Source organism: Mycteria americana, chromosome 1 (assembly GCF_035582795.1).
Source record: "Mycteria americana isolate JAX WOST 10 ecotype Jacksonville Zoo and Gardens chromosome 1, USCA_MyAme_1.0, whole genome shotgun sequence".
Classification (NCBI taxonomy): domain Eukaryota; kingdom Metazoa; phylum Chordata; class Aves; order Ciconiiformes; family Ciconiidae; genus Mycteria; species Mycteria americana.
In genome coordinates, this window is record NC_134365.1 from 21,307,600 (window position 1) to 21,334,057 (window position 26,458).

General features: G+C 39.0%; 1 protein-coding gene across 8 annotated transcripts; it reads left to right on the plus strand.

Moving 5' to 3' along the window:
* Positions 1 to 182: 182 nt before the first annotated feature.
* On the plus strand, positions 183 to 26,458 carry ZBED4 (zinc finger BED-type containing 4). 8 transcript variants are annotated; one of them, XM_075492578.1, is made up of 6 exons: positions 183 to 410; positions 1,418 to 1,556; positions 4,906 to 5,030; positions 6,295 to 6,372; positions 12,499 to 12,561; positions 21,166 to 26,458. In XM_075492578.1, the coding sequence occupies exon 6, from the start codon at positions 21,574 to 21,576 to the stop codon at positions 25,090 to 25,092; it is 3,519 nt and encodes a 1,172-aa protein (XP_075348693.1). In that variant the 5' UTR covers positions 183 to 410; positions 1,418 to 1,556; positions 4,906 to 5,030; positions 6,295 to 6,372; positions 12,499 to 12,561; positions 21,166 to 21,573; the 3' UTR covers positions 25,093 to 26,458. The 8 variants fall into 8 exon arrangements, with proteins under 8 accessions (XP_075348693.1, XP_075348652.1, XP_075348674.1 ...); XM_075492537.1 differs by lacking the exon at positions 12,499 to 12,561; XM_075492559.1 differs by lacking the exon at positions 4,906 to 5,030.

A 26,458-nucleotide genomic window follows, 5' to 3' on the forward strand; every position in this document is an offset into this window, starting at 1 on the left:
TCGCGTCTCACCCCGGCCCTGCCGCGGGGGCGGCACAGCAGGACACCCGGCTCCCTGCGGCCGCCGCCGGCCCGACCTGGATCCGGGCGCGGAGCCGCCCCACCGCCCCCCGAGCGTCACGGCCCCGGGGGCAGCCATTTTGCGGGCCGCGGCCCAGATGACATGGTGTGCGTCGTGCGTGCCGCCGCTCGGCGGCGGCACCGCCCCCCGCGCCCGGCGCCTGCGCACCGCGCCCCGTGGCGGCCGAGCCGGGGCAGCCTGCTCAGCGCCGCGGCGGCGGCAGCGGCCGGAGACAAAGCGCCCGGCTAATGAATGGGACGGTCCCGCCCGGCCCTTCCTTTTAACTCCTTCGGGCCCGGCCGGGCGGCGGCGGCGACCTCCGGCTTCCCCTGCGGCGGCCGCCCGGGGAGGTGAGTGGCACCGTTCCGGCACCGGGAGGGGGGCCGGGCCGGGCAGGGCGGTCCGGCTCTCCCTCTCCCGCCCCCCCACCACCCCCTCCCGCCGCCGGGTTTTGCCTCAGCGGCGCCGGTGCCTGCGCGGCCGGGACCCCGCGCCCCGGGCCCGGCGGCGCCCCGTCCCGCCTGGGAGCGCCCGCAGGACAGCGCCGCCAGGCCGGGGAGGGGGCGTGTGGCGGCGGGGCGGCGCAGGAAGCCGGGGACTAGGCCCGCGGTGCTGGCTCCATTGTCTGCGAGGCCCCGGGAGGGGGCCCGGCCGGCCCGGCGGGCGGAGGTCGCCCGTCCCTGGGGGTTCGGCGCTGGCTCGGACCGCCCGGCAGGCTCTGCCGCCCCCCGCCCAGGGAGGGGTGCCCGCCGAGCCGCTGGCCGCGCCCCAAGCCCGCCCGGCATTGTGCGCGGCGCGGGCCGGGCCGGGCCGGCGGGACCCGCCGGGGCTCCGCGCCCGCTCCCACCTGGCGGGGCCGCGCCGCCGGGAGGCCGCGGGAGCCGGGCCCGCGGACGGAGCGGTGACCATGTGGCCGCTGCCATCCCGAGTTAAGATGGCCCGGGCAGCCCCGGGGGCGGGCAGCCCGCCGCCCCCCGCAGCGGGCGGCCGCGGCTCCGCGCAGGGCGCACGGTGCAGGCTGGGGCTGCGCGGGGACCGGCGGGCGGGCGGGCTTTTGGGGCACAGGCTTGCCAGCCGGGCTCGGGGGCGGGAAAGCCCAGGAAATCCTAAAAAGCGTTCTCCCCCGAGAACGCGGGACACGAGGGGGGCAGGCGCCCGCCAGCGGCTTCGGCCGCGGCGTAAACATCGCATCTCTTCCTGTGTGGGGTGAAGCTCCCAGCCCCGCGTCTCAGGGGCAGAGTCGCTCAAGAGAGGTGTGTGTGGAAAAACTGCAGAATTTAACTGTCGTACACTGCTGCTCTCGTTTTATACTTGGGACCCGGTAATTTTGCTTAAAAATGTCTTCTGTAACTTCTAGATCTACACTGAGACAGCTGCTGATGGTAGAGACCGTCTGTGTTATAATGCTTACTGCATTTCAGAGGGTGTCTGATAAAGTTGTCTGCTGCACGTGCCGTCTACTAAAAGTGTGGAAACATTTATTAATGCAATGAAAGGTAAAAGGCCTCTTCTGCATTAATGATGATTCTAACTATCATTGCTAAGTTTAGTAGTGTTTGGCTTTGCAGTGTAGAAAAAAGTCCTCTTTCCCCAATCCGTTCTCCCTGGTGCTTATGTGTTAGAAGCAGCTATGTCTTGTTTCTGGAGGGTATCTTTGAGAGATTTCAATAATTTAGTGTGAGCTGTCATGCTACGCCTATAATGCCAAGCAGAGAATGTCTTTCAAGCCCCCACAACATAAGCATACTTCTCAGGCTTTCCTTGCATTTCCTTATGGGTTGTTGTCTGTATGGCCCACTACGTATGCACATGTCTTTTGCTTTTCAAGGGAGTGAGTGCAGTTCTCTTCTTCTAAAGATTATCTTCACTAATGCAATGTTTCACTTAAAGCGCAGATGTGCACCCTTGGGAGGACGTTTGTGGAGTACATACTGGGGTAGTGAAGTCTGGAAGACTTTATCAACTATCCACAAGATACTACGCTGCTACTAGAAAGCCTGTATTTGTACAAATACTGGGCAGGGGCATTCTAGTTATTATTTACTATGGAGATTGGTTTTGTGGAGAAAAAAAATCTTATATCTCTTCATTGTATATTAAAAGCAGCAGAAATTCTTTTGGGGACCCTTAGAAATTTGAGTGCTGTCTGCTAGGTATAAGACCAGGAGGCAAGGTGCTGAAAGTTTTTATACAGTTGGATGTCTATCTACTTTGGTACTTGGAGTGTTGCTAGTATCTTTGGACTTTAACAGAAGTTGAGGAATTTATTCCATAGAAGCTCTCAAGAGCAGACAAATGTAAGAATTGATTAAGTAAAATGAAAGTAAAATGAAATAGCTGAACTAAGCATCTCAGAGAAAAGTTTTCTAAACACTTGTACTTTTGAATAACTGTAACTCTTTTACTGTTACTCTATATAAAGCAAAATTGTGACAGGTACAGCATCCTCAATGATAATGTGAAAGGCAAAGTATATAATAGCGGAAGGCTAGACAGGTGATGAGCTTAGAGTAATGCTTACTGTCTTTTGGTTACCTTGTCCGCTACGGCCTCTCTCTCTGTTTGGTGTTTCCACCTATTCTGGCTCATTTTAAACCTAGACTGTAAACGTCCCGAGCAAGAATTGTGTTTGCAGAACGGCTAGTGTCATGGGGTCATGGGTGGTTAGTGCAGAGGGGGTCTACTTCAGTACACATAATACATCACTAAGGCTTATAACAGGTCCTTTGGAAATACAGGAGGGCAACTGAATTTCACACATTTATTTAAAATTGTCTATCCACGTAAGGTAGAATATCCTCCTATCAATGATTCTGAAGAACTAGGTGTTGCAGAAGGAAGTCCTGGCAAACTCTTAGGTCGCCGGGAATAGTTGCTGGTTTATGTGGCGTTTGAGCCCGTTGTATTTTTTTTTCTTCCCTTTTTCTTGGAATTTTTTCTCTTCTGATTTTTAGAACCCTAAATACAATAACTTCTTAGAGATTTTTTTTGTGGCTCTGAGAAAGTTTAAATTAAGGAATGCAGATGATGTATCTCCCAACACCTTGCTGCATTTTACCACCATTCACAGTGAAGACTGTATGAGAGGATTTTGTAAATCCTGTCTTTTGAGGCTCACTTTTAATTTGTAGGAGTTCTCATCTCTGAAATGAGCATATTGTGCTATGGGGCTGCCACTGTAATATACAGTTAAAATAATCAGCTTTATGCAAATAGGTGTGATGATACATGTATATTAGCTTAGGTTTAGATAGAAAACAGTATTATAGATGGTTTAGTTGGGGATTTTGCACTATGTAGACCATAGTGTTTAACTCATCATCATGACTGACTTTTTTTTCCTAAGTAGGGACAATCTAGGTATTTTAGTAGTATCTACATAAAGTAATGTAATTTACATAATGTTGTCTGTTCTAGTGTACACTTTCAAAACAGTCTTCACAAAAAGGTGTTCTCTTGCATGTGGCAGATGTGCATTATTTTCTGTACAACTTTGGCTGTTTATTTTGCATTTGCTACTGGCATCATCAATATCTGTCAGTTCACAACTATGGGATTGTTTGATTTCAACCAATTAGTGAAAAAATTGAGTAGTTTCTGTGGCCTAAAGATAGCTTTCAAGTGATAAAGCACACACAACAAGTAAGAACAACTAAAGCTTTTATCGTGTCCGTCCCCGCCCCCCCCCCCCCCCCCCCCCCCAAAGTGGACGAACCTCTATCCTAAATTAGTGTGATATGTAGTTTAACCATGGTAGTATTGTTTTGTTTCTTTTTTTTTTTTTTTTGTGATGAGACAGAACATAATATGATGGTCTGTTAAAGCAACAACAGGGAAATAGCTTGATTTTTAAGGTCCTTATTTTCATTCACATGTGATAATTCAGAACAAATTGTGGATTTTTTTTATATTGAACAAGATACTGGAAAGTGAAGTATCAGTCTTTCGTACAACCTGTGTAAGACTGGTTTTCAGTGGATGTTGACATAAGAAATATTACGATATTACCATAATCTGTATTTAAACTTGCAACCTGTTTGCTCTGTTTAGCTATTACTGCACACTTGCCTCCCTTCCATCTCTCACCTCTTCCCCTTCCCCCTTTGCTTTGTAATGACATGTAGGGTTGGATGATCCCTCTTTGAAGGTTTAGAGGGTTACTAGTTCACTGTTACAGCTGCCTGAAAGCTTATTGGCATTTTTTTTTTGAGTCATGTCTGCTAGTTTACATTCACTAGTGTCATACAGATATACTTTTTCCCTTGGTGTGTTAGAGTGATTTTTGCACTGAGTGCTCAGATTTTCTGTACATTTAATACAAAAGCCAGTTCTGGATTTCAGTAGTCACTAGCTTGAACATTATGGCTGAAAACAGGCTTGGTTTAACAGCTGTGACACATTTAGCAATACTCTTGCAATTCTTTACAAAATGTATGGAAAAAGGTATTTAAAATTAGTATTTGTCTCATGACAATGATCAAATAATTTGTACCAGTTTTGCTCCAAATAGGTTCATTTAATTAGCATTTCAATAATCATGCTGCTTACCTGTTGCTGTAATTCTGTATGCTATTTTCTGAATCAGTGTTTGCCTCTAAAGAAAATAACCTCAGATCCATCTAAAATGACTTTTTCTTTGTTATTCTTCTCACTAAAATAAACAATCAAGAAAACCCAAACATTAATTTGAATTGAATGAAACGTTTGGCCCGGCTTGAAACTATTTTATAGTCATCTTTAACAAATGAAAGAATTGGAAAATGGGAATGGAAGGGTTGTGGTGTTGTTTTTTAAAGACATCGGGGAGGATAAAGATGCATTATTTGTACTCTATCTTGCCTGTAGTCTGATGGCTCTGGCACTTGCAAGGAATGTGGGAGAGCCAGGTTCACTTCCCTGCTTTGCCTGAGGAGCTGAATCCACATCTCCAGAGAGTTCCCTAACTGCTCCTGCTGAGCACCCTTCGTCGGGTGGGTCTCTGTCTCCTTGGCTGACACCTTCCTCTTTGTATACATTATTTAAATGTTTGCTGTAATAGGGACAGCTGAAGTGTCTCATTTTAACAGTCAAATTAGCCAGCCGCACAGCTCTGGAGATGTTTTCACTTGCTTAAGAGGGAGTATGGGAGTATTTTTAAGTGAAAATGTCAGTAAAAGAAGTTACGTACAATTCATTCCATAATGCACAGTAAGCCAGCAATCGGGACTTTCCACCCTCTGAGAGTGTTCTCAAGGAAAAAAAAAAGTGTGCGTGTATATATATATGTATATATATATATCAATCACCATTTCACAATCTGAATGAGAGCAGTAAGCACTGACTGGTGGGGAAAATGCTCTGCTGATTTAACCCCTGTTGATCCTTGATCCATATGAAGTTTAAAAAAGAGGACAAAGCACCATCCTGACTACTAAGCATTGCAGAGTCCAGCGTTTTCTGCATTCAGATTTGAAGTCAAAGTTTACTTTCCCGATTTTCTAAGGCGGCAAAAAGATTTCTTGGTTGGCTGGGGTTTTTTTGGTGTACTGGGGCAGTGAAACAGCTGGGGCCTCTGCACAATGACACTCATGTCTGTATAATGGTCAGTGGGACTGAAGTTGCAAAACTCCAAAAATATGTCCTGTGATAGACTGTTTTGGTCTGTTTTGTTGCTAAGTCAAATTATCTGACTTAATATGCTCCACTTGCTATCATTCCTTTCTCATGCATGGGGAATGATAATCCTGTATTGATCCTATGCTATTGCATGTCAGTTAATACGCATGCTAGGTGCAGTGTGTAAGCAGTATGTTTACCTCATGAAGAGAAGGTGTAACAAGCTGCCAGATGAATCCTGTAGTGCATTGAAAGGTGTCGGCAAGCTCCTTTGAAATCTTGCCTGTAGTGTAGACTTCATTTCATTCATCATGAGATGTAGTCATCCCTAAACATAAAAAAAATGGAGCAGTGCCAAGACAAGTGCAAAAATTTGACTTTTAAATCTTTTTAGTACTCATCAGGGGAGGGGGCATATTTTGATTTTTTGCTTAGGAGCTCTAGAGTTGGAAATGTCTAATTTTTCTTGACAATTATGAGGGCTAGGGATTTTGAAAAAAGGCAAGAGCTAGGCACGTAAGTGCAACTCCTGGAGCTGTCACCTAAAGAGAAACTTGAAACATCCCATGACTTACCACTGTGACTGTTAACATGACTAAAAAAATTTATTAAAAGGAATTACTTTCTTCTTTTCCCTAGATACAATCATCATCATTAAGTTTGAGTAGCAAGTATTTAACCTCCAATGAAGCCGCCTGCATGCAGTGGAACAGATGTGTAAGTTTTTATGTTTGTTTTTTTGTTTTTTCTCAATAAACTAGTGGGCAGCTTGTTTGTTTTGGGTTTTGTATCATTTTTGTTGTTATTAATTTAGAGTAAGCCAATGGATAAAAGTAATGAATAATTGTATGCCTGTGCATTGACTTGTATGGAGCTTTATAATTTAGCAGGAGGTTTGTATGAGTGCCTGATACTTAATTTTTAAGTTTGGAAACCTGGATATCTTTACAGTGTTACAGTAATAGTAACTAGTTTATGATTTGTGGGGCACCTCTTACTCTGTGGTAACAGCTGGCATATGTACCTCCTTACCCTGCAGTCTCCCACTTAAAAGGGAAAGTAACTTGCATGCTACATTCATCCTATGCTCAAATTACACTCGTCTTATTCAGATTTTCATGTCCTCACTAATAAAGTACATTTTAATATTTTCTTCTAGGGTTTTTGTCTGAAACATTTTTTTCTTTATATATTCAGTTTGAGCTGTTGAGTGCAGATTTTTCAGAATCCTGAGATTCCTGACTAAGATGCAGTAGAAAAAAATTGTTCATATACAGATCAGCATTTATATGTAGATTAACAATAAATGTTATTCTTGTGTAGTGTTTCAGAGCTTTCTGTTTACTTTTTTCTCCCCCTGCCCCGAATAAAATAGTTCAACTTGTAAGCTGCCTATATTATTGTTTAACATGCATGTTAGTAACAGATGGACAAAATGTTTAAGATAGGTAAAATGTTGAGCTAGGAAGTCTTGGTGGGGTCATAGAATCATAGAATGGTTTGGGTTGGAAGGGACCTTTAAAGGTCATCTGGTCCAACCCCCCCTGCAATGAGCAGGGACATCTTCAACTAGATCAGGTTGCTCAGAGCCCCATCCAACCTGACCTTGAATGTTTCCAGGGATGGGGCATCTACCACCTCTCTGGGCAACCTGTTCCAGTGTTTCACCACCCTCATCATAAAAAATTTCTTCCTTATATCTAGTCTAAATCCACCTTATTTTAGTTTAAAACCATTACCCCTTGTTCTGTTGCAACAGTCCCTGCTAAAAAGTCTGTTCCCATCTTTATTGTAAGCACCCTTTAAGTACTGAAAGGTCGCAATAAGGTCTCCCCCAGCCTTCTCTTCTCCAGGCTGAACAACCCCAACTCTCTCAGCCTTTCCTCATAAGACTCGGGTCTCCATAGGAAAAGAAAATAAAAACATGATTCAAATTCATTTCTTTAAGGAGAGTTTTCCTAGGTGACACATACAGAAGGTGTGGGGGATTTTGTTATGTATTAAATCTGCTTGTGGATCGTTCTTCATCAGAGCTAAGCAAAAATGAACTGCTAGTGCTTTCCAAGTCCGTAGCATAGCCAAAGAGCAGGAAAGACTAGTCGTCGTTTGCAGCAGCCTTTCAAGTCAGTTCTAGACCACTGTAAAGAAATCTGATAAAAGGGACAGTGTTGCTTTTGCCAGAATATCCAAAAGTTCACTCTCATGTATTTAATGCTGAATTCTAATATACTCATCTCAGGGTCACTGTGTGCTTTGCACTGTTTCATTACATGATGTCAAGCACTGTAGCATTTTATAGTTCTACCTGAAGTGCCTTTCTAATGTGGCTCTCAAGGTTAAAAGCCTGCAATGAAAATATCTACTTTAGTACTACCTGTCTACTGAAAATGAGTATTTAGTCTTAGTATCTTCAAGAACTATTTCTTGAATTATAATCCCAGATGAAATAACTGTTGACTGCAAGTTCAGTTATTCTGATAGATAATAAAATCTGTAAGTGGTTAGTCTTAAAGAAATTAAATGCCAATATGAGCTTCAACAGAAAGGCGTATACATTTTGTCACCTGTTTTTTGTCATATTCATGTGCTTCATTGACATTCAGGTTGCAAGCACTCTGGAATAGAGCTTAGATAATTTTGGTCAGCATGAAAAATGCATTTATAGAACATATTTTGAGTTCCTTGCAACAATTTTTTTTTTCTTTAACTATTTGGTAGGGTTTTATGGAACATAGTCATTTTTACATGTTTATTTTGGGAAATATGAAATGTGAGGAATATATCAAATACGTAATCTTTTAAGTGATCTCATACTACTTCCTGCTGGGGTATTTTTCCTTCGTGGCACGGTAGTTGAAGACTGACTTTGTTTTTCCTCTGTGTTTCAGTGTATCAATATGCAGTATGTGATGTATTCACCAGTAGAGATTGCACCATGCAGCGTATTATGACCAAGTTATTGCATACTAGCTCCTGGAGTTGAGTAGTGTGGCCCAGAGAGCTTGTATTTTTCAAATGTTCCTTCTGTCCATGATGCTTTCTTCATTTGTGATTAAGAAGGCACTCTTTTGGTAGAACGGGTACTTACATAGAGCTGGAGTCTCCTGAGAACAAAGGTGGGGTATTCTGCTGTCCAGATGTTATCTTCTTTGTTAATATGTTTTGGTAGGTCATAAATGTTATAGGTCTACATCCTATAGCATCCACTGTAAGAATTAAAGTCTTTCAGTGCATATGCTATGCAGTAGCTTTTATGTACAGTTTAGATCGTTGAAGAAAATCTAGTTCCTAATTAAAGGGATCTAGTAGTGTTAGACATTCCATGAGGAGGTGGGAGAGGAAAGAGCAGTGTGGAAACTGCTGCCTGTTTATAACTCCTACTCAACTACTGGCTCCAGCTCTTGAGAGCTTTTCTTATTTATGATTTGGGACTGCAAATCCATGCTAAAATGTGGCATAGGTAATGGCAATCATATCATATATTTTCTATTTTTACTCTGTGGTTCCTCTTCTTTCTTCTGCATTAAAGGTGGGAACATGATATGCTAATAACTGTGGGAGCATATCTACAGACAGAGAAAAAAACCAACCAAAAGACAACAGGGTAATACTCATTACATGAGAGGTTTTCACTTGTTGTGACTTGCATTAGAAGCCTCTGGAAGAGTGGGTCAGCTTTCAGGGAGCCAAACAGTGCGCACACCATGCTGTTGGCAGCATCTTTGCTTTTGACACTGGGAAACGGGAGGGATTGAGGTTCCGTTCTTCTTTTCCTTTCCTAATGATTTTGAGTTGTCTTCTGTGGCTTACTGTGCTGTGGGGAGACCATAATCTGTTTATGACAGGAAATACAATGATGCTCATAAAGAACAGGGAGATTCCTGATTCTTCTCATTTCTCTAAATGTTTTTATCTATTTCCCTTTTCTATACCTCACAAAATAATACGTTTATTAGAATAATTATTATGGCTTCTGTATAATAATAGAAATCAAGCAAATGGGAACAGCAAGGGTTATCCTTTTCTTTACCTGCTCTTGTACTAAAAATGTTGTGGATCCTGCTCTGAATAAAACACCCGTGTAACCTTATTCTGTAAAACTTATTTAAATTACAGGTTGCATTACATGAATTAAAGCTCATGAACTGCACTGGTTAGAATAGGTACTACAAAAAGCTTTATTCTTAATTAAAATTCTTGTTGTATTCTTTGTTAGCTCTTCAAGCAAAACCTTATTTGCTCAAATTAAAATCTGTGTCTATGGTGGTAGGATGTGTCTCCTATAAACCATTTCTTTTGGGTGAAGAAGACTGAGCTATTTGTTTGCCAGGGACAGGAGTGTCTCTTTGGATTTCCTGCTAATGCTCAATGTGGTGCTAGTGGAAACAATGTCGGCTTTCCTGGCTTGGTTGTCCGTGTCAGCTGGGTCTTTGCTGCAAAGTCTCACCTTGCCTTGAAAAAGGCAAAGAGAGTATGTCCCTAAAAGAGGTTAAGAGGGAAAGGACCCCTTGTCATGGAGGATAGGAACAGGCTGGTTGACAAGTGAAGAGGGAGATCTGTAAACCCATTTCTCTCTCCCTCTTCCCCCATTTTATGAATAGGAATGTTTGTTTTGAGAGGGACAGAATTGAGGTCATTGTTTTTTAAACTGGGACATCAGGTGAAAATGTCAGATGCTACTGACAAACATATAATTTGCTTAGAAAATACCGAATTACAAAAAATACTTGAAAGGGGCATAAGAAGGTCACCCCTATCATGGGCATGATCGATTGTGCCTGCATGTGATATGGAAGCTTGGCTTTAAAGTTACCTGGTTGGTTTTGTTGCAGTTCTTGTGCTCATTGGCAAGATGAAACTAATTATTTCTGAACTCTATAAAAATTAACTTGGATGGTATTGTGACTATTATTCCATTATATTTAGTATATTTAGTAAAGAGATGGTCTTTTCCTTGCTTCAAGTAAAATCTAGCCATATTTCCTCAAATTATTACATGAGGAAGAAAGAAGATATGTGGTACAAAGAAGAAACAGATTTCTTTGGAGAATCATTTGCAATTGAGGGTATCTTCTGACTTTATTTAAAGTTTTGTGACAAAAGAATGATAAAGCTTAGCTGTAAAAAATCCCTATGAAGTATTTACACTACTATTTATCCTCTTGAAAATATTTTTTGTCTTTTCAGGAACTATGAACTGCATTTTCTTTCTAACCTGCCTTGATGTGCACAAGCATTCCAGGATACAAACATATAATATAAGCATAGCGCTATGTCATCTTACACATCTACGAATACAATATGTGTAAATCATGGAAAACCTCTCCATAGCACAAGTGAAACTATCTGAGGACACATAACTGACTGGCATCGATATGAACATAGAATTGGATTAATGGGTAGCTATGAAGGGTTTTTAAAATAGACCTCTTCAGACTTGATCTGGTTAGTATCAAAATAGATACTAATATATGATAGTCTTAACAGTTCAACAAATATCGTTCTTTTTTATTATTATTATTTTAGAGAAATTATAGTTCAAACAGGTTAATATAAAACTACATTATGTAAAGGACCCTGTTTACATTTTTGTGAGTTTTTTTCACTTTATACTTACATGGATGTTTTCAGCAGGAGATCCAAGAAGTCTTACTGTACACAAGACACTGTGCCTCTCCTAACTGCTTTTTCAATCATCATCCTGCCTATTCAGCTTTGTAACCCTCAGCTTTCTCATTTACAGGTGTCTCATTTTTAACTGTTTCAAATCATCCTTAAAGTGCTTAAGGTTTCACTCTTACTGAGTTTAAAGATAGACATTAAAAAAAAAAATTATATGTTTTCTAGTATATTGCAAGCTAGGAAGGTGGACTAGTCAGGAGAAGAATCTCCTGTCCTAATCCTATCCCATTTATTTTGTCAGCTGTGGACTGTACAGGAGGAGGAAGAGAAGAGCGTAATGGGCTAGGCAGAGGAATTGATCGCTTGGGGAAAAGAATTGTCAGGAGCTTTGCTTTGAATTTTCTGATGCTTTTCTGAAAGCAGGCTGCTGTTCTCTAGCAACATGGAGTAAATGTTTTGTCTTTTGTCTTTCGTTCGTTCGGAACTTATCTGTTGTTACTGTGTTTTTGGTTGTGTGTTGTTTCCTGTTCCATGATAATACTGATGCATCTTCCCTACTCTGTTCTTATTTTATCTTCTGCATTTTACCCTCGTGTTGTGTTACTGCAACCTTTGTACATCTACCCCCAGCCCCAAATTGTACGGCATGAGATACTAAAAACAGCTTTGATGTCCTGCACTTAAAATGCTATAAACCAGACAATACATGCTTCAGCTGTTTAAAAAAATCTAAATTTTTTTCTTAAGAAAAGTACCTTATCTCTTGTAACATTAACAATTGCTCCATCTTATTAGCATATAATATTTGTTTGTCAAAAAGTGCAAATGATAAAAATATCAAAATAAGAGTACAATCTCCTGTAGCTTTCACTTGGAGCAACATCGAACTGATGCGTAAGACTTAGGAAAATCCTGCTTAGAGTTTTAATGAAATTATTGCTTAAAACATCAGCATTTTAACAAATGACAGACAGATCTGACATTTGGTAGGTGTGAACAATAGCACAGGAACATATCCTCCAAGTATTGCTTCAGTAGTATCATACCAGATAATGAGAAAGAACACTTCAACACTTAAGAGACAGTTTGGATCGTAGACAAATGTTGCCATAATTTACTTATCATGACAGATCCGTTTTTTATGAGTGATCTCTTAGTAAAAGCTGGGACAAAAATTATTAGCATGTGTACAACCTGCTTTTTTTTCCTCCTTTCTTATAGTGTGTTGCTATGGGAAGTTAGCAAAGGACATGTGGAGGAAGATAGCCCCATTTGAGATTGATGGTATTTTTAGTGCACTAAGAAAAAAAAGTAGCAACAATTAAAGGCTTATCAGGTGGTTGTAGGTGTGAGTAGTGTCACTATTTGTGGTGATACATGATATCGTATGTACCACCATACATAATACAGTGATATTTCTTTATTTTTTAATATAAAACTTGGGAGTGGTATTGTTTTGGCTGAAGTGATTTTTTGTTGTTGTTTTAGCTTTGCATTTTTATTTTACTTTTAAGATAAATGCTGTTTGAAATCGTGTGGAATGGGGATTTCTGTGCTATGAGCTTTATGGTGTTGAACAGTGCTGCTTAAATCTAGGTGGTGGAGGATGATGCTTCAAATAGATATATGCTTAACAAATTGTCAAATAAATTATGAAGAATGATTTCTCCAGAAATAAACTTGAGTTTTGACTCCCCATCTGTATCAGACACCTGCTTTATTCTTAAACATGCTGAGCAGTCAGCCTGTATCATTGAGGTCTCATGAAACATTTGGGTACTGAGCATGTTTAGTAAATCTGGTTGGGTGCTAAACAGAGATGCCAGAACTAAATGTCAGCCAGATGTGAATAATATGCATGCTAACACAAACATCCTTATTTATAAAAGACCTCAAAAATAATGAATATGAAATGTGTAATATTTAAAAAGTATTATCTCAATCTTTTAAAAAAGTTTTATGGTTGAGGATATACTGGTGTAAGAACTGAATTAAGAACCAGATCCTCTTTTAAACAAAAAAAAATTTAAAATGAAATCTTACTTCATTTCTGCTTTGTGTCTATTTCAAAGTATTTTTTTAAATTATGCTAATCTGGAAATCATACGGTTTCTCTTCAGTTTCGCCATTGTCGTAAGTTATTTTCACTCCTTTTACACATCAGTATAAAAGCCAGTGTAGTTTGGGCAGGGGGAGCTGGTGCGCACGCTTTCTTCTATACACCGTGATGTAGATGATTTAGGGTTTGAGATGGAGATATTTGTACAAAGCTGGGGCTTTTAGTTCTTGAATCTTTCCTGAGGTTTCAGGGAATATCTGAAAATGATCAGTAAACAAAGTCCCTTAGGGTTTTTGATACGTACAGTAGCAAGAGGAGAAAAGAGATGTACAAAATAAACTGGCTTTTTAAAGAGTAAGAGGCTGAGTTTGAGGAGTTTGAGTTTGTGCAATGTTAGGTGTTTTCTGTGTGCTGGTTAGATTTTAACTCGACACTGTACCTTTAACAATAGTCTAAGACTAAAATTGTCACTTCTGAGCTGTGCTGTTGATTGTTATCTTCCTGCATTATTGTTAATTTGGTGGTGGTGGGGAAACTAGAAGACAGAAGGAAGAGTCCAGAGATCGCTAAACCAAAAAAATATAACTTGGCACTTGCAGGTCTATTTTACTGCTTAGTATAAAATAGTCTGTGTTCACAGTAAAATTGTTTTGTTTTGGGGGACAGGAGGCAAGAAAGGGGGGAATATTCACATTTAGCTGGTAGTCTTTTTAGCTAAAGTAGAGACTGAAAAGTTAAATTCCTGCATTTGTAATTAGGGTTGAGTACCCAGAGTCTAGTGATGGTAGTTATGGCTATAATACACAGCTCTCCACACCTTGGTTTTTCTCTGTCTGGAATGACTGATTTAGGCCCCAGCTTACACCAAGCACTGAGTTTTTCAGCAACATGAAGAGGCATGAATGATCTTTATACTTGGATAAATCGGAGGTCTCTGGGTCGTGTCCTGACAAGTAGCGTGAGCACACCAGGGAGCTCACATACCTTTCTTGGAGGGCTCTCATTCTTCCTGCTTTGTCTCCCAAGCCTCTGAGAGTGTACCTTTGTCCCATCGCTTTCCAAGGCACGTTTTCATTTCCTTTCTTATGCTTTACTTTGGATATGTTATTTTCTCTTTGTAATTTTTCCTGGCTTCTTTTCTCTTCAGGGATGAGGGACTTGAGGGCATCAGCTGCCCTGCCAGGATGCTGCCCCGTTTCTTCCAGCAGCTGAAGCCCAGCAGTCGCAGCATCCTTGGGAGCTGCCTGGTTCCTGCCTCCCAGTCAGTTACAGCTCCTACGCGTGGCATCCTGCTTGGCTGGCCGCACAGCTGTGAAATGCTCCAGCCTTGGAGGAAGTAGCCCCCCCCCCCCCCCCCCCCAGCTTCCCACCACCAGCCCCACTCTTGAGAGCTGAATCAGTCTTTTCTTGTTTACACAAGCATATAAAACTGTTCATGAATATTCCCTATGTGTAAACTAGGATTTTTCTAAATGTTTGTCTCACTCCAAAATGGAACTTCAAAAATAATTATAAAAGCTTTTTTTTTTATTCTACAAGTGTTTCAGGAGTACTTAGGGAGCCTTAGTGAGAGTGAGACCTTGATGGATAAGCCATGTGGTAAGATGACCCTGTAAAACTCATGATGGAATAGATGGAACAAAAATAAAAGATGAAAGGTAAACTATTACAGCCCTTGTAATTGGGAGGAGGTCATGGAAGGAGAAATTTAGACTTCTGCAAGACCAGTAGTTTGTGACCGGACAAGAACTAAACCTAGATATTATTTCTCAGCCAATATTAAAAAATGTTGTATTTTTGTTACTTCCATATATCACTTTTTAAAGATATAAATAGGGAAAAAAGCATAGTAAATATTTGAAATTTTAAATAAAAATACTTTCAGTTTCTAACATCAGGGTTTTTCTCTGCAGTAAAAGAGAGAACTTATAAAAGTAATAGCTTCTGTCTTTATTTTTTTTTTATTCTGTGTATGCCCTTTTTGTTTTGGTGGTTTTTTTTGTTGTTGTTGTCTTAGATATGATTTTGGTTATGATGTTTCCATTGCCATTAACATGCTTCTCTGATTTTTTTTTTTTCTTTTTTTAACATATTTTCTGTTAAGTACACAGATTCCTATAAACTTCAACTCTTTCATGTAAGATTAATAAAAATGTCTAGTATTATTTGTCCTAATTGTTATATTCTGTTCCAGTATTTGGTTAGGTTGAAGACTATTTCTGTCAACAAGGAGCAATGTACAGTATTGGTGGTGCTGTTTCCACACTTTACTCTTTTGTGTCTGGATGGAGCGTTTGGGGTCGTGGACATGAGAGGTTATTTTGCAAGTTGGAGAGAATACCTTTGTAAGACTACAACAGTTATCACTTAATGTAAGATCTGCCTTTCAGGTGACTGGAAAAGTAATGGAATATAAAGGTGGTTTTACCTTCCTCTTTTTTTCTCTCCCAGCAGTCCTCTACAAATCATACCTCCCATGAGGTCCAAAACAACTTGTTTCTTTTATTAAGCTTGACTTTCTGTACTTTGATCCCATATACACTGTTGCATCCACTAGTTCATGCTTGTATGTCTCTGCAGATTCCTGTGAGCTTCAATGAGACTCGAGTGTAGGACCCACCTCGTTTCAGAGTGTGACTAACATGCTAATTTTGCAGTCTTTTCTAATACCACATCTTAATCACTCAGTATCTTGCAAACTTCTGCAGTTCTTTGCGGGTGAGCTAGTACTGATACTTCGTCATAGGAAGTTTCTAGTAAAAAATATGTCACTGTTCTTAGTTTTCCTTCTTGAAGGGAGTTGTAACTTTGAAAAGCAGTAAGGTTCATCTAGGCTATATATTTATGAAAATATTTTCTGCTTATTTGTTACAGGGTTTTGGATGTGTGTTTTGTTTTCAGGTGTTTTTTTTGAGTTTTTTGGTTGGTTGTTTTTTTGTGTTGGTTTTTTTTTTTTTTTGTTAGCAAATATTCCTTAATTAGCATAGTACCTGCCACTGAATTGGAAGCTAATAATAATTTCTTAAAATGTCTCCTCCTTATTGCTTGTGTTGCTTGCTTTTAGGGATTTTCTTTTTACTTTGTGTTCTTAATGATGCCTGTAGAATTCCAAAAATAAACAAGATTAGCACTATTCATTCTAAAACCGACATCCATTTGTGCAAATTGTTTTTAATGTGCTTTTACGTACCTCCTACGCTCAAAATCTGTCACTAGTTCTGATTTTTTTTTTTTTCAAACTAGTAAATAGTTTTGCTTTCACTTCGTCTCCACATTTTGCATCTTTTTTGAAACAACTACTCTTGCATTTTGCAGGTGTGTGTGTATTTACACTATATGCACTTGTATAATAATTTAAAGGTTTTTTTGTTTTAAACTACTTTCTCTAGACCATTATTTGCACTAAGATACTGTAATATAATCTAGTTCATGATTATTGCCTGACGACTCAACCTAAAATCTAAAATTGTTTAAAGCTTGCAGGCCACTATCTGCTTTACAAACAAATAATCTGCTCATGGTTCAGTGTTCTTGCATACTTTTCATACTTCTCTGTATGTTAATGTATGTCTCTGCAATCCCGAGACCAGTGTTTCTCTTTTTTAACCCCCTTCCTTCAGCAGTGGTTTCTTCTGGTCATGGCAATCCGGTGTGGCACTCTTTTTGGATCAGTGACATTTTCCTGACATTTCTTGTCAACCACCATACACTTTCAGTAATCCCACTTTGAATGGAAAATCCTATAAAATGTTTCTGCAGGCTTCTTGCCACAGCAAACCACTGACTGTCTACAGCCGTTCAGGAGCTAATAGTCTAGAACAGTACATTTGAGTAGATAATTGTTCTCTAGTTCCATTTATTTTCTTTGAAGATTTTTGTTGCAAGGTGACTTTTAATTCTCTTTGTTTTGCTGCTTGTCTGTATCTAATTGAGGAGATTTCAAAGGCATAAATCATTTTAATTTTGAGCTCACTGCCTGTAGCCTTTTGTACCTTTGAAAATATTTTCCTGCTCCTTGAATATCCCGTTTGTTTAGCAGTAGTCCTTAACTTCAAGTAGCTTGTGTCCAAGGGTAAATAAGCTATGTAAAGGTGGTCATAACCCAATTCATACTTTGTTCTAGGTTACTATAAAATTTTAAAATAGGGTGGAGTGTTTTGTTTGTTTTTAAGACAGGTTGACTCTTACATAGAGTTGGCATGGGAGGGGGAGGTGAAAACATATCTGTCTTTCTAACCTTGAGCATTTTGGGGACTGTATTCTAAAGAAAATCTGGGTTTAACCCTCAAGGGTGTTTGAAGGGACGGAGCTTGACTTAATTTTACACTATGATGTAGTAACACTCAAAGCAATAGAGATCATGCTTAGATGTTTGAAAGAAAATGGAAAAAAAACTACATACAAAATCTTCTAAGGGACATCCAACTTTGGGAATTTCCCAGGAAGTGATCTAGCAGCCCTAACAAGTCTCCTCTAAGAATCTCTATTCTGCATTCTGCATAGAATCAGCTATTCTGCATTCTTAGAAGGCAGGAACAATGCCCAGAAAAATAGGTACTATGTAGCCAGAGACCTGTAACAGCCATAAAGTGGACAAGATATAATTAATTGTTTTATTGTCCTAAACACAGTCATAAGTACACTAAAATAGTGTAACTAGCCACAGTATATAAGCACTGTGTAACACTGCTAATCACGTAACCCTCCTAACAGCATGAAAGCATTTTATATCACAGCTAACCATAAGTATAGAAATAATGTGTAGCTGCAAAGGGAGTCCTATGTTTAATTGCACAAACAGGGGACAGAAAAACATGAATTGACAATTCAAGTAGTAAAATCTGCAAGCAAAAACAAAGGATACAGAATAAGGATGAAAAATTTCTGGTGGACTCAGAACAGTTTCTGGTCCTAAAGAAAAGAAGATAAATAATGTCAGGAGCAGATGAGATTGCTTCCCACACCTTTTTTTGGTAGAGGAGATTATGAGCATTAAAAACACCCAGCGACAGCAAGGAGAAATAGGAAAGAAAGAAGTCTACCACCACGGTTCCTGCTTCAGAGTCCAAATAGCTCTCACCTATTCACCTCAACTTCAGTAACTAAGACCATCAAGGACCATAGCATCAACTACATGGCATCAGCTCAGTGGTATTGTGTACTCAAAGTTAATTTAGTATAAGATGATTAGGGCCTGTTTGAATATGTAGTGATAATGGCTGATAATGATTAAGAACTTAAACATTGGCAATGTGTATTGTTAATGAATGTCAATCTAGTTAAGTATTGTTATGAAGTTTGCAACTGGTCTCTTCAGGTTTCCAAATCTTCCCATCACAGCTACCTTATGCTTAGCTGCGTTAAGCAGTAACTGCTTATCAGGACAGGTTCAAGTGAAACATCTCCCTGGATTTTTCTGTTCAAAGCCTAGAAATTTTTTTGCATAGCTAAGAAATTACAGGAATTGCAGGCTAGAGGTGTGATTATCTGTTTTGAGGCAAAGAAATTGTGCACAACTTCATCAGAACCTGATGCCAATGGATGCATGCATGTATTTTGTGCGACTCTAGCTAGGAGTCTGTAATGTGCTTACTGTAACTTGGCACTTACATGCATAATTTATGTTCTGTAAGCTCTGCATAGAGTCACTTGCTTGTGAGCCTTTTTATTCTGTGGTCCTAAGTCACAAAAGCTTATTATATATTCTTGCTTTTCCTGTTTGCAGTACAAGCTCCACATTCACAGATTAGATCGAAATAAAGATTAAAAAACCCTCTTAGATTGATTTCTATTAAAAATGTTGACTATCTTTCTCTCTCTCTCTCTCTCGTCCCAGATGCGCATGCTTCCATATCATCAATATGTGTGTGTGATCACTAACTTGTGTTTCATTCCGTTTTATACTGAGGGATGTAAATTTGGTCTCTGCTGCCAGAGTTGTTCTTAGATGTCATTTCATAAACTTGTGGAAAGTACTGTGTAGTTTGTTAAATTTCTAGAAATTTAAGGGTTTTCTTTTTCTTCACGTCTCTCCCTTCACTAGAACTGATGTTCTTCATGCTCAGCCCTCGTATCTTCTGGTGTCTGAAAAGATCTTTTTTTCTGGGAAGGAGAGAGAAAGGCAGAGGACAAATACTAAAACTTTCACAGAAAGAAAGCCAGAGTTACTGCCTTCCTTTTTGCAAGTTCTGACTGCTCCATCTCTCTTTTCTTAAAATAGCTGCAATAAGCTGGTTGACTTTCCTTTTCCCTGCCCCTTCCCCTGCACTGGAGAAGAAATAAAGTTATTGCTACAGTAGGCTTTCCAGAGGTCTGACATCCACAGAAAATAAGTGTTTCTGATCTCTCTTGTAAACAGACTTCAAAGAAATATTAATTAAAATAGGTTACAAAGCTAATATGACATTGGCCTTGATACAGGGGGGAAATGTTTATGTGAGTACAACCTAGACTTTTTTAATGTGTCTTGTAGCTATGGCTAATTTTACCTTTTGTCTGCTGAAATTCTTCTTGTGTTTGACTAACACATGAAAATTGTGTGAGAAGTTTTTAAAATAACCGATTCAAATTTGTGTTTTGTCTTCAGCTGGGGAGAAAGAGTCCCATAAAATCCAGTTTGCACAAATTAGAGTGCATAGTTTAGCATCAGCTGTGTGGTCAAAAAATGTTACCTTGAATGAAGGTACCAATATCTACATTAATGACCCAAGAGAATAAGTGAGAAAGGGTTTGGCAAAATTTAGAATTCTGATAGAACTGTAGTAAAAACAAACAAACAAAAAAAAGTGGTTGACATGCAGCTTCTTCAGGTTTGTGTGGGGCCGACTGGTTTTTCAACCTGTTGTTGCCCTGTGATTTATATGCAGCTATACTTCAAAAACCTACTCTTTGTGCTGGAATTGTTGGTGGGGGAAATCTTTACCCATAAGGGAAATGAGCTATTTTGGTGTAAATGGCCTTTTGAGTATAACCCTTGAGTACATGAGGAACTTGAGCTGGCAGTGCTGTGCTAGGCACCCGTGTAGGCAACTGTATCTGTCTTTGCTTCTGAGTGACATTATGCTTTTGGGAGACCTCAGTGTATGTATGGCATTTGCATAGCCCAGTTATCCTGAATTAAGCATTTCAGTTTTTAATCGTGAAGCTCTAACAGTAGCTTGTTTCTGTAGTATGGTGTTGTCTGGGAGTGTTATGGCATGAATATAACCATGTGAGACTATGATCAGAGGGACAGAGAGAGAATAGTGTGACTAAATTCTGGACACCCTTACAGAGGTTTCATGTAAAATATTGTATTTTTAAACACTGTTGTTAGTAATGAAGGGCTTACATGTACAAGAGTATTTGGTTTTAAGTACATATTTCTGTGCTAACATGACTAAATGCCTGCTTGTCTTCATATGTATCTGTAGATATAGACACTTACATAGTATATGTTTATACATATATGTGTGTATGTATGATTATGCAGTGGTTGAATTAGGATGTAGGATGAGGCATAGGTATGTCCGAGCAAATACAAAAGTGATGCTTGGACTCTAGATTTTGTCAAAGCTGAACCAGAGCTGCATGTGTAGACATGTATTGGCCCACAATAAACGTATTGAGTAAACTTGGCGTTGGGTAATTTTGTAATTACCAAAATTTGGTAATTTTGGGGTTGGGTTTTTTTTCTTTTTTTCAATACTACATTGAATTGTTCTTATCTCAAAGGAAAAAAAAAAAAAAAAACCCAAACAAAACACAGAACATTTAGTGCATGTTTTCAGTTCATCTTTACTGTAGTTAGTGTGTTAGTCAACTTTGTCTTCTGATGTTTTTATTTCTAGATGGTGCAAAAGAATCACAGTTGCCTAGTCAAGATGAACAGAATGGCTTCTTTCAACAAGAAAATAGAACATTCATTTTTTAGGATTATGTCTACAACGTGAAGCATTTAACAGTAGCTGTCTTTGAGAACATTCATCTATGACCTGAAATGTCCTGATCCTGGGCAAAAAATTAGATTCCATTAATTAAGTCTATAATTTTTAAATGCATTTTTATGACTAGTCATATTTACTTATGCACAACACGGATACAGAATTCATAAACCAGAGATTATTTTAATGCATACGCACATTTGTGTTTGTGCATTCAGTATACAAGATATATCATTTTAATCAAATTTTAAATAATCTTTTAAATTATCTATATTTATTAATAAATGAAGACTTGGCAAGAAGAATTTGTCATCCATGTACAAGAGTAAAGCAGGTTCCCCCAGAATGGATGGTAATTTTGTATTGGGTAAAATCAGTAACTTAAAAGTAGAGCAAGAGGAAGACAGCATTAACTGTACTCTAGAAAGAATGGATATCAAGACAGAACAAGATGATTTCAAACATGCGGACAGCAGTGATGAACAAGAAGACAAAGAAAAGAGCTTCATTACCAACAACCCTGGCAAATATTTATCTACAGAAAATGAAGATGATTACGGATCTCTTTTTTCTCAGTATAGTAGTACGCTGTATGATGTAGCAATGGAAGCTGTGACACAAAGCCTCCTTTCTAGCAGAAACATAAGCTCCAGAAAAAAGTCACCTGCTTGGAATCATTTTTTTATATCTCCTAGAGATAGCACTAAAGCAATATGTATGTACTGTATGAAAGAATTTAGCAGGGGTAAAAATGAAAAGGACCTGAGTACAAGTTGTCTCATGAGACATGTGAGGAGAGCCCATCCCACTGTACTAATTCAAGAAAATGGAAGTATGCCAGGTATATCCTCCTTTTCTTCACCTACATTGTTACTGCCACCTCAGTCCGCAGATGTTGGAGATTTGAGTTCTATGTTATCCCCTATAAAACTGGTCAAGAAAATGGCTTCTAAAATACCGTCTCCAGATCGAATAATTGAGGAATCTGTTTCTATTGTTTCTTCTGAAGAAATATCAGATCTCTCAGTTTCTGAGAAGTGCAGCAAAGAAGAAGTCATGGTTGGGTCATCTCCACAGCTACCCAACAACCAGTATGATGACACTGTGGAGAATGTAGCAGAAAAAACTGTTGTAATTCCAAAGAGCACATCAGGTTCCAGAAGGAGATCTGCTGTCTGGAAACACTTTTATTTGTCGCCTCTAGATAATTCTAAAGCTGTTTGCATCCACTGCATGAATGAATTCAGTAGAGGAAAAAATGGAAAAGACCTGGGAACGAGTTGTTTAATAAGACACATGTGGAGAGCCCATCGTTCCATTGTCCTGCAAGAGAATGGGGGTGGTACCAGCATACCACCTCTCTACACTGCACCTCCAACTCTGTTGCCTTCTTTACTACCCTCAGATAGTGATCTGAATTCTATGGCATCCTCTCCTGGAAAACTAATGAAAGAATCAACTTCTGTTTCTTCTTCTCCGGACAGAATCTCTGAGGAGATCCATACTAATATCTCTTCTGGAGATGCTCTAGTGGAAGACTCAATGCTGTCATCTTCTGATGATATAGGTGAAGTCTCCTTTGTTTCCTCTCCTGAGAAACAGTGTGAGGGATTAGGTCCACTAATATTTGAACCTACTGCTGTATTTCAGCAAAATAAAAGGATTATGAAAAGGCTTAAATCAGAAGTTTGGCATCACTTTTCACTGTCACCTGCAGACAGTCTAAAAGCAGTATGTAGATACTGCAGTTGTATGATAAGTCGTGGTAAAAAAGGAGATGTGGGCACAAGCTGCTTGATGAGACATCTATATAGACGCCATCCCGATGTAATTGGAAACCAAAAGAGCTTTCTTGATGTGAGTTTGGCAAATTCTCCTTATGCCACTTTGGCTTCTGCAGAATGTTCATCCTCAAAGTTGACTGACTTGCCTACAATGGTTACACATGATAATCAAATTATATTTCCTGTTAATAGCAAGAAGACCTCAAAACTGTGGAATCACTTTTCAATTTGTTCTGCAGATTCAACAAAAGTAATATGTATGCACTGTGGACGTACAATAAGTAGGGGGAAAAAGCCAACAAATCTAGGCACAAGTTGCCTTCTAAGACATTTGCAGCGGTTTCATAACAATGTATTGAAAACTGATGTCTCGGAGACAGTATTATCCTCATCTACGGATAATCACATGCCACTGAGCACAGAATTACTAGGATCTTCAAATTTTGATGAAACCAATGACAAGTTTTGTGACTCTCACCCAGTTGCCAAAAAAATCACAAGTCTTGTAGCCGAAATGATTGCACTTGACCTTCAGCCATATTCTTTTGTAGACAACATTGGCTTTAACAGGCTGCTAGAATACTTGCAACCTCAGTATTCTTTACCTTCTCCATCTTACTTTTCTAGGACAGCAATTCCAGATATGTATGATAATGTAAAACAAATAATTATTTCACATCTTAAAGAAGCTGAAAGTGGAGTGATCCATTTTACGTCAGGAATATGGATGAGCAACCAAACACGAGAATATCTAACCCTGACAGCTCATTGGGTAACATTTGAGTCTTCATTTCGACCACAGTGTGAGGATTACCACTGTTCAGCACTATTAAATGTATCACAGATCGATTGCGACTACAATGGAATCAGTATTCAAAAGCAGTTAGAGTACTGGTGGGAAACATGGATTACTTCCATTGGCCTTCAGATCGGGATTACTGTTACTGATAATCAGAGTATAGAAAAAACTTTAAATGAAGGTGATCATTCAAGTGTACAATGTTTTAGTCACACTGTTAATGTCATTGTAAATGAGGCTATTAAAAGCCAGAGAATGGTTCAGAATTTGCTTAGTATTGCAAGAAAGATCTGTGAACGCGTCCATCGGTCAGCAAAAGCAAAAGAGAAGTTAGCTGAGTTGCAAAAAGAGTATGAGTTGCCTCAGCATCAGCTAATACAAGATGTTCCATCAAAGTGGAATACATCATTTCATATGCTTGAACGTCTTATTGAACAGAAAAGAGCAATTGATGAAATGTCAATAGAGTGCAGCTTTCGGGAGCTAATAAGTTGTGATCAGTGGGAAGTCATGCAGTCGGTGTGTCACGCTCTCAAACCTTTCGAAGCTGCAAGTAGGGAGATGAGTACACACATGTCTACTCTAAGCCAAGTGATTCCAATGATTCATATACTTAACAGGAAAATAGAAATGCTATTTGAGGAAACAATGGGCATAGATACTATGCTGAAGTCTTTGAAAGAAGCTATGGTGAGTAGATTGTCCTCCACGCTTCATGATCCAAGGTACATTTTTGCTACGCTTCTGGATCCCCGGTATAAAACATCCTTATTTACAGAAGAGGAGGCTGAACAATATAAACAAGACTTAATCAGGGAGCTGGAAATAATGAATTCTACCTCAGATGATGATAAACCTGTTTCCAATGGATGTGATATAGGTTCACCATCTACAAATTCATATGGGGAAGATAGTCTTTGGTCACTCATGGGTGACATGAAGAAAACAAAAGACCTGAAAGAGAGAGCAAAGTTACCAGAGGAAATGGTGCTTTCTTACTTGGAGGAAGAAGTGCTTGAGCATAACTGTGATCCTTTAACTTACTGGAACTTTAAGAAGTCATCTTGGCCAGTACTGTCAAAATTGGCTGTCAGGTTCTTGGGTTGTCCACCAAGCATTGTTCCTTCAGAGAGATTGTTCAATACATCCAATGAAAGCAACAACTTTAGTCAGTCAAGGTTAATGATTGAACACTTTGAAAAGCTTATCTTTTTGAAAGTGAATCTTCCTTTAATATACTTCCAGTATTGAAACTAATGAACAAACTGCTAGACTAAATCTATTGTTGCTCACTGGATATTAACTATCTATAACCTGGATTGTTAAATTGCTCCAATAGGGGCCATGTATGACATCTAATCAGTGACTATAATTCCAAATTTTAGTTTCATTTTTTTCAGCTTTCAATATGTCTACATGTGCCTTATTCATAGTACTTCAGGCCAGATATTGTATATATGTTTTTTAAAAGTTCACACTAGAGATAGCCTGTCTTGTCAAATTATACAAAATTATGTAGGTTTTAATCCATAATTGTAAATGAACTTTAAAAAAGCTCAGTCATTTGTTTTAATAGAATGGCAAAAAAAAAAAAAAGATGTAAACAGTTCTATTCTGTAGTTTTTTATTCAATTATTATGTAAAAACCATAAACCAGGTACTGTATTTTAGTTGAACCTTGCTTTAATTGCAACAAAACAGATTTTGTAGTTGTCAAAAGAAAGCTGTACATGAAAGATGGAGTTCAAGCCGTCTTTTTATCACATGTATTTAACTTCAAGCCCTAAAGTACTTAAAGGATGAAGAAGAGTTGTTGAGGAAGATGTGTTTACAGGAGACTATTGACTTAGTATCTGAAAATAAATCTTAAATTTGAGATTATATGGAATGTCAGTTATACAGCAATCGGTGGTAAAACTTCCCATTCTGGGTTCTCCTGTTCAGGTTTTACATTTTAACTGAACTACAGAAATGTTCTGGGTATTTATAAAAGCTCTTTGGAAGTCTTATCAAAGTTTGTGAATTAATGGTTGTTATTTAATGCCGTGTACAAAAAAGGCAAGAAATTTACCATGAAGACTCTAATGTCATTCTAAAGCCTTTTCTAATATTTAGTGCATCGAAACTATAAGGTTCCCTATTGTAAAAATTGAGCCCTTACTCCTAACGTACTTTCAATTGTGTAGAACAGCCTGTCTTAAAGCTCTTAGTACAGAAATAACTGATCTTCTGATTTTCAGTAATAGCCTTATGGATATGGTGCACTGCTTAGAATTTTATGTAGTAGGGTTGATTCTTAACTGTTGGTGTCCATCAGGCAAATGGGATATAGAGCCCTCAAAACTTCAAAGAAGATGGAAAAAAACAGCCAGCATTTTAATTTGAAAGGAATGTTCTCCATGTTTTTTTAACTCTAGAAAGATTAATCTTCTCATTTCAGTTTTCATTGAATACTTTTTGGGAAACAAGTCATCATTTGCCTATGACCTTTTAGAAAAGTTGTAGCTTTGTTAAAATACTGTACCTATGCCTAATCTAATTTTGCATTTACTATGTTTTAGTGTATTTATAAATGGTGAACTCAGTTTCTGAAATTAAACATTTTATTTGCAATTTT

Excerpts from the sequence above, each read along its gene's own strand:
- ZBED4 (XM_075492578.1), top strand. The coding sequence starts at position 21,574 with ATGTACAAGAGTAAAGCAGGTTCCCCCAGAATGGATGGTAATTTTGTA.